This window comes from Leptosomus discolor, chromosome 2 (assembly GCF_034619465.1).
Source record: "Leptosomus discolor isolate bLepDis1 chromosome 2, bLepDis1.hap2, whole genome shotgun sequence".
In the NCBI taxonomy this organism is placed as follows: domain Eukaryota; kingdom Metazoa; phylum Chordata; class Aves; order Leptosomiformes; family Leptosomidae; genus Leptosomus; species Leptosomus discolor.
Window position 1 is genome coordinate 76,002,132 of NC_141392.1, and position 8,963 is coordinate 76,011,094.

An 8,963-nucleotide genomic window follows, 5' to 3' on the forward strand; every position below is an offset into this window, starting at 1 on the left:
TTTGAGGGGTTTTGATTCAGTTCATTAGGCAATTACTGCTTTATAAATGCTTCCTTCCAGCCTCTTCTCTGAGCACTTGGCTACCTGTAGGAGGCACTGGACTGTCCTTCCAGTTTTAACCTAGCTTGCCTTGTTAAAAAAACAAAACGACCACAAATGAGGTACCCCCACAAGGTGTGCGAGAGTGTAGGGAGGGTATGTTTCTCCTGACACGCGGCCTTGCTGTGTTTTCCCATCGAGCAGGCGGGCCTGCCGCCTCCTCCACCGGCATGGCGGTGCTGGGGTTGGTGACTCCATAAAGCTCACGATCTAGTTCAGAGCAAGTGACTGTGTTGTGTCGCTTCTTCCCCTAGAATCAACAGCAGCAGAATCAACATCAGCAGCCAACAGCACCTCAGCAGCAGCCGCAGGCAGCGCCGCAGCAGCCGCAGCCGCAGCAGCAGAACAGCGCCCAGACCAACGGGACGGCGGGGGGCACGGGCGCGGGCGGAGGGGGCACGGGCGCAGGACTCCAGCACAGCCAGGACTCCAGCCTCAACCAGGTGCCTCCGAACAAGAAACCACGCATAGGGCCTTCAGGCGCTAACTCAGGCGGGCCTGTCATGCCTTCGGATTATCAGGTACCTCTTGAAATTTTGCTGCTTCTGATACTGTAGGGCCAAAATGTGCTCTTCCCCCCTCCCCGCTGCAAGAGCAAATGGTGTTTTAATGAATTTCTCATGTAACCTGAGCAGGTGTGCTATGATACATTAGATAAAAATGTGCGTTTAAAGGTTTAAAGTGAAAAGGGTTTGTTCAGTGGTTAGTAATTTTCAATAGAGTACCAGTACATGTCGTATCTGCTGCACCCTGTAAAGTGTTGAGGACTAGTCCATTCCAGGAAAGCACTTAAATATATGCTTAACCTTTATGTTTGAGAGCAGCCTTGCTGAAGCCAATGGCACTATTTCATGCACGTGAATGCTGTGTTAGGTCAAGTTCAGGGTACTTGGCTCTTGGCAATATAAAATCCTAGGGAGAAGCAGATCTGAGAAGATCCTGAGAAGCAGAAGCAAAGTTAGACCGAGGCGCTTTCGTTTGATTCCTGCTTTGTTTTGCCTCATATCGTCACATGTATGGAGCGGTTCTATAGTTTATTCTAGTATCTTGCTAAGTCTTCTTCTGATGTTAAAGAAAAAATGCATGTTAGCACAGGAATGATGTTTTGGTTCATCAGTATGATTCATGCTGAAGTAGGGCACAAAGACACACATTGTTTCTAATGTGACCAAAATTGAATAGATTTCATGTTTTCCAGTACAGTAGCATTCATAAGTAAAAGCAGTATCACTGAATTATTTTTGGATTTGCATACTTGTCTTTGCTTACTAGAATTGTATTTTCCACTGAAAAAGTGACTTACACTAAGTATAGAAAGCATTGAGCTTACCAGAATCTTCAATACTTGTGAGTTTATACTTGCTGGGACAGTAATGAGTTGAAAACAGAATAAGAAAAAGGTTGATATTAAAGGTAGATTTTAAAAGATGTTACTACTGTCTGCTACTTGCCTTTGAGAATGATCTTAGCTTGGAGAATGGTCTCTTCAGGCTGCTTTAAATTTAAAATAAGTAGCTTTTTAAAGAAACAGCTCTGGAGTTGCATTGCCTTAGCCCTCCAGACCTTCTCCACAGACAATTGATTTCTCAGTGCCAGACATTTTTCTTCCATTTCTGTTTTACATTTTTAATTACAAATGAGGCATTGAGGGCAATTTAAGGGTAAAGACAACTAGGTTTCTTTTTTGAAAAGTTCCAGACAGTCTTAAGGTTTGGACAGATCACTACAGCTGTCTGACTACACAGTATTTATAGCTGACCTGTTTTGGTCTGTATTTTGAGGACTAGTGTGCTGCATTTGATGATATCCATTATAGAATCCTTCAGTGCTCTGAATTATTGGCAAAATTCCCCCTTATAAGTTGATAGCCATATAAATGTATTTTTTTTCAGATAGTTAGATTTAAACTTTAACAGCACAGGCATCAAAATGGTGATCTGTATATTTCCTTTACATCACTCACTAAATCGTATGGTCTGATTATCCATTTTTACACTTGTGTTTGGCTATCCCCTCTTAAATTCTAGCTGATTGTCTTCTGTTCCAGAAAGGAATGTCTGCAATTTGGCCAAGTCTGACTCCATTAAAAACAAATTCTCTTCTGTGGAACAAAAATAAGCATGGGCAAGTTAGTGCATTCTTGTAGTATAACTTATGGCATTAATTTTACTCCATTATGTCTTATTGAGAAGTAGGAAGAAGATTCCCTTTGCTTTGAGTTTTGTTTAGCTTGTGATCTAAAGTCTCCGTTGAAATTTTTTTGTAGTTGACCTATCTCCAGTATATGCTACTTCCACAAATGACAGTGTGAATTCCTTATAAGCATTAGAAGGAATATAAGATTATTATATAAGCATTCCTTATGTGACCTTGGGTGTTTTGCTTAGCATGGTGAGCTGATGCTTTTCATCCAGAACGAGTTTCCATAAAGTCATAGCACTTACACAATTCTTTTTCTTAAGAAGTTGCATAAACTTTCAGAATTTTGAGATAAATTCCAGGTTTCACACACTGTTAATTCACACACTAACTATGCAGGCCAAGCATAATCTGGTTATTAACAGCATATATGCCACTGGGAGACATCTCTTCCAAATCCAGTCTGCTGAGCTGTTATCTCCCAAACTGACACTTACAAACAAGTGAAGTTACTCTGTACAACTTTTAGTTATATTATTATTATGTTGAGATACAGAGGTCTGAAAGATTGGGCTGTTATCTCTCTCTCTTTAGCCTCACTGTGCTTCACATTGAAAGCAACCTTCATATTCCTACATTAGACAGAACACACAAAAAGCAATGTGATATTTTTAAGGTTTAGTATGTTTTACAGTTTATATAAAATTAAATGTATGAGGCTGTGTGCAGAAACAAAGGGCAGAAGTGTTTTACATTGCCTGAACTTTAGGTTCATGTTCTTCATCATCCAGCTGAAGAGTTGTCAGGAGGCTTTCACAGCTGTTGTTGTTGGGATCCAGTGCTTAGACAAGACCACTGACTGGGGTATTGCCTTCACTGAGCAGATTCTTGGTCTGTGGAGCATGTGGTATTCTTAGAGACCCACTGTCTCCATGAGATTTTCGTTCAGAACTCAAACTTCTTCAGAGGCTTTCTGTAACTCATAATTCTGTTATTTCATCAGAATGTAGGTTCTTAACACTTTTCCTTGACGATTGCTATTGGTCACAGTCTTGCTGATGACCCTTGGACATAGCCAAGTAGAACCGTCAACTAGACAGTGAACAGAACCATCAACAGACAGTGAATTGAATGGGTGCCCGACCCTGCCCTTAACTTGGCTGGAAACAAACTGTTTGCTGACTGCAGATAGTTTTGAGGTTTTTGTAGACTCTCCTTTCTTGTGGATTGGGATGGGGTTTACCTTGCTAGAGTCTCCTGTCCATTGAGCAGTGCTTTTTATGCAAAGTGATTTTGCAGCTTGCATTGTTTGCTGCTTTACATTATTGCAGCTCATTATTAATTCTGGACAGGGCATGGATACAATAATAAAAGGGCAAATTCAGCATGCTGGAGGTTGCAAATGATCCATGAATTTGGTTTGCTGAGATTGGGGTCCACCTGAGCTGACATCTCAAACAGTGGAGGGGAAAAAAAAAATCATTCCGGAAAATGAATGTTAGGTTATCGCACATACACATGCCCATCTTTAAGCAGTTGTCTTTGCTTCCAGTAGATAAGGCAGCAGGTTGAAAGACTCACCTAAAATTACATTATTTTATCCTACTGGACTTTTTTTTTCATTTAGATAAATTGAGTAATTCTTAGGTCATGGTTGTCTTTTTCTCAGGCACAGAATAAATTGTTTCTCTGTAACATTTAGTATTACCTGTCTCAAAAAGGGTGTTTGTGGCCTTAGCAGTTTGTGCATTAATGGCACTTAGGGTAATGATAGACGTAAGCTTAAGAAACAGCTGAATTTTGAAATGGAGTCCACTCTCTCTTGTCTCATGTGTTTTTCCTTCAAAAAATGGGTGTGTATATGCTGTAATTCTAGGTGTCTGCCAGTGACCTTGTGTATTTTGTGTGCTGTATTAAGGCTGATTGCAGATCAGATTGATTACTTGTTTTATGGAACCTTAAACAGTAACACTGTTTAGTCAGCTTCTCCGACGGTCACGTTTTTAATGAGCTTCAGAGAAGTTAGAAGTTTCCCGAGCTGCATAGTCCTAACAGGCTGGTTTTCATTCCCCTGATCCCACTCTCTTTTCCTGCAGCACTCCAGCTCACGCCTGAGTTACCAAAGCAACATTCAGGGATCTTCTCAGTCCCAGAGTACAATGGGCTATTCCACGTCGTCTCAGCAGAGCTCCCAGTATCACCAATCTCATCAGTCTCACAGGTACTGAGAGGGCTAACAGGCTGCACTCAGAAAGGAATGGACTAAAAGCCAGAAGACTCCAGCAATATGAAGTTCATAACGATGAGAAGAACCAAAAATATGAACTATGATGCAGAATTAAAATTCACGATGACAAAAGGAAAACTTCACTCACTGAAGACTTCCCCCTGCCCCATCCCCCGGCCCTTTATTGCCATAAAGGAGATTCTCGTGAAGTTTTCCTTCCTCCCTGCCCTTGCATGTGCTCCATTGTGGTTACTCTTATGAACCCTTCTGATCTGAACCCAGCACTTAACTTCTTTAACCTTTGGAATTTTGAAGGATTCCTGGTGCACCTTCCTTATGCTGTAGTGATTGCCATAAATCTGTTTTTTCAATCTCTTTGATGGGATTTTAAAGTTTTAAAATCTTGAACTCCCAGGCTTTCAAGCTTGTATATAGTTAGTTTTATACTAGGCAAACCAGTTTAGCTATACAGGTATATTGCACCTTTTTAAAGCACTATGTTATTTTCACAGGATATTACTGTTTTGCTCATGGATGTCAAGAACAGCAAAATTTTACTGTTCCAGAGTATTTTACTATTCTGTTTTTATTAGTCTAGTTTTCAGGCGAGGTCTTAAAAATAAAAAGTTTAAAAAATAAATAAAATTTTAAAAAGTAAAAGGAAAAAAGAAAAAACCCACCCAAGTCTCTGCAGCGACGAATATGCTTCATGCTACTGGACTGAATGCCAAACAGAAGATTGCTGGTATTTCTTAACTCATTCACATTGAATTCTTGAAATCACAGTGATCATGCTCTGACTAGTTTTAAATTAAGCGTTATTTTAAATGAAACCAGGACAGTCACATAAAAAGGAGATGCTTTCAGGATCTGTTGGAACAGAAGAATGGAATGTCTTCCCAGGCTGGACACCAAAATAGTCAGGAAAATGTATTTACTGCCCTCAAGTCTCAGTAGGAATGTGGGTGATGGGCTTGTTTTTCTGTTAAGCAGCTGATTAATGTGTGTGAGAGTTCTATAAATTTATCTTTCTTTCACATTCCTGAGTCAGTTTTCTAGATATAAAGGTGACAGAAATACTAAGACTTGCAAAAAAAAAATGCATTTAATCATTTTATGTTAGAATTAATAATTAAGAGAAATTACTGTGCAGTTTGAAAAGCATCTTGAAAATTGTTCTTTTTTCATGTTTATAATGCATATTTTGTGTCCCTCACATTGCTGTGATTAACCCAGATTAGTTACACCAGATGCGCTTGATTGCACTGAAATGTTTCTTTTTCCCTAGAGCAAACATGTTTTGATTGTGCCTAAGGACTGTAAGTGGATGGGTAGCTGGCAGAAAATCCCCAGTAAATAAGCAAGAGTTCAGAAGCATAATCAGAGGATTATTGTCCAACTTCTGCAACCACAGTTATTCGGAGAGACACAACATGTAATTTGGGACAGCTTCATTTTTCCTTCAGCCTTCAGAAATAAGGCTGGCTCTTGTTGCAGAAAACCTGGAAAAATGCATTTAGAAAGCTACTTGCAACGGAAGGCCAGCAAGCTTCTACAGCTGGTGTGCAGAGAAAGGGTGAAGTGAGAAGAGTTTATGTGTAAACAGTTAACATTACAGGCTTTTATATCACCGTGTGTTCTGTTCTGTGTCCATGCAAAAAAAAAAGTTGTATATACCCGTACACATTCACACTAAAGTTGTGATCAGACCTTGCAAGATGAGTGAATCTGTTTGCTCTGAGGAGAATGCTTTTCATCACAGCTAGACACGTACGTGTTTCTACTGGATTTGATCTCCCAATCACCTTTAGTGCCCCCTTCCTCCTCAGACACATCATGTTTTCATACCTTTTGGGAGCAGTTGGCTTGCTTTGGCCATATCCACCATCATGTGGTTTTGACAACACCCACCTTCTCTGGAAAAGCAACTAAAACCTGCTTTTGTCATCAAGTGGGTAAGAAGGTGGTGAAAATGAAATGAAGCAATTTGAAGGAAAAAATTATTTCTGGGAAGAAATAATCTCCCAAAGGATACTTTCGATGTGTAACCCTTGAAATGTTACATATTATACGTACCCTGATAGCCAGTTTGAAAGAACAAATTTTAATTGTTCCTTTATTTTATTTCAGTGTGACTGGGGTTACATCCATTCCGTAAGTGGAATGTCTCTCTTACCGATGTTAGGATGAGGTACCTTTCAGCTAACGGATATTTGGCCAATTCCATAAAGTAACTTTTATTTTATATTTTTGTGTCTTGAATGCCACATTTCTGGAAACTTAACTTTTGGCAGAGTAATTTTTGTACCCTCCTGTTCTTTTCACCCTTCTGTTCTCTCAAAATCCTTTTGTCTTTTCCATTATAGTTATCTAATATTTCTTCTCCCTACTGTGGCCTGCAGCTGATCATCAAAATTCGTGTAACATCAGGAGGTGGCAGGGAGACGTGTTACTGTACGCTTAATTGGTGGGCTCTTGTGCCAATAAGGCAAAATCATGGTGTAGGTTAATCTGTATGTAGAGTGTGAAACTTCACAGCAATGTAAGGTGCTTTAATTGAGTGAGCTTCCAGCTTCTAGAACGACTGCCACGGCCTCTTTCTGTGCTGAACTGGCGTTTCTGCCTCGGTTAGGTCTGATAGGTGGCCACATGCCGCTGCTCTCTAGCTTTCGTGCGCACACGCGAAGCTGAGCTCGCTTCCTCCGTTGCCTTCAAACTCACAACTGGGAGGAGAGCAAATAAAAGCAAAAGCGTTTGCTGCGAAATGTAGGCTGGGCGCACTCCTGCAGCTCCTTCCTGGTGGTGAAATCATTTGCCTTTCCTTGGGAGCTTGACGTGCGTTGCCGGGGAGGGTGGCGGTCATAGTGGAAGAAGCCTTGCTTCCCAGGGGTCATCCCGTGAGGTCAGAAACGCTCCGCTTTCAGAAGTGAATCGTGCAGTGTGTCGTGGGAAGCCAGGACCACGTCGTTTTTATGTTTGTTTGTTTGGGTTTTTTTGCCTGTGCAGTTTCATTAGTACTCACAGCTCTGTCTCTGCCCATAACCTCTACACCCTCACCACAGTGTTTCACACCGGTACCGAGAGAGGCAGGTGGCACCAGCAGAGCTGTCTTCTCCGTCCTGGTCGCCCGGTGGGAGAGCGGGCCGCTGAGCGCAGCTTTTCCCATCGCGGCTCAGAGGAAACAACCGCGCGGGGAATGAATGGGATGAGCAGCCTGGTCCCCATTGGTGAGGTTTATGTAGCACAAACTGCACAATGAAGGAAAAATATAGGGAAAGCTGCGAGTCCTGCACTGTATCTGTGACACTGTATCTGGGGAGGGGGAGGGAAGAGCATTCATAGCGGGAGGGGTGGCGGGAAGCTAGACGTGTTCAAATATGTATAATATTTTATATAAACATAATAAGCTTAGTTCCCCTTCATAATCTTCAGGAATGGTACTTTAACACCATTAAGCAAAGAATTGTTTTAGGATTAAATAAATGTATTGTACATAAGGCCATACGTAATCTTCTAAAAATGTCGCCAGACAGGAGCGATGTGTATTACTATATGAAAAAAAGTCCTTAATGCACTGTTATCTCCTAAATATTTAGTAGTAAATTAATACTATTTAATTTTTTTAAAAATTTGTCTTGTGTAGACACTAAAAAGTATTACACAAAATCTGGACAGAACGTGTCCTTTTTAACAGCAATTTAAAGAACTTTTTATATATGTAAGGTAATAACTTTTCAAATTGTTCTAGTTGTATTTTCCCATGTTTACTATTTGTGGAAGTGTGCCTGTCTCTATTCAGTTTTTTTTTTTCTAGTAATTTCATGCACGCATCTTTCATTTTTGTAGTTTTCATTAGAAATTATTGTGTATGCGCCTCATGCTGCCACAAAACTCTGCCGCTCTAGATCTGTGGTGGCTACATTCGGCAGTGCCTGTGCCAATGGGCTAGCGAAATCACAAAGCAAAATACTTGTTTCTCATTCTAGAGTTGAGAGTTTACTGCTTTTAAGTTGTCCTGATGTCACTCTTGAAATGACTGTTAAAACTAAACTATGAGTTCATTGCATTTATTTTATATTCTTGGTTGTAATGAAATGGAATTGACTTTGCTTCAGTGTGAATTTTTTTAATAAAATAATATACATTTGTAATAATAATAAAAAGTTCAAATCAAATAAGCGTGCTGAAAAGTTTTTGTAAACATTGGCTTTGGACTACCAAGAGGGAAAATATAGCCCACAAAATTGCAGTTGTAATTATCTTCAGGATGTTTATGATATCATACACCACACAAAACAAAGCTTGCAAAACCTCAGAGTTGAAATTACAGCTTTTAAAATGCCCACGAGGATATTCATGGGTATGTGTCTATCAAAATAGAATGAAGCCGTATGGAAAACGGAATCAATGGAGTGGTTCTCTTAGGTTTTGCCCTCTGCTTAAAAGTATTCTGGCATGCCATGCCGTTGCCACTTGTTGAGATTCATTATTACTTGGG

At 40.3% G+C, this 8,963-nt stretch overlaps 1 protein-coding gene across 2 annotated transcripts in view; it reads left to right on the top strand.

Moving 5' to 3' along the window:
• CDK19 (cyclin dependent kinase 19) overlaps nt 1-7,807 on the top strand; it is a 130,465-nt gene extending 122,658 nt beyond the window's left edge. For both annotated transcript variants that reach the window (XM_086482435.1, XM_086482436.1), the window contains 2 exons: nt 354-620; nt 4,335-7,807. In XM_086482435.1, coding sequence (XP_086338561.1) covers nt 354-620; nt 4,335-4,466 — 399 coding nt within the window. In that variant the 3' untranslated portion in view covers nt 4,467-7,807. The remainder of the gene's footprint in view (nt 1-353; nt 621-4,334) is intronic.
• Nucleotides 7,808-8,963: the final 1,156 nt, after the last annotated feature.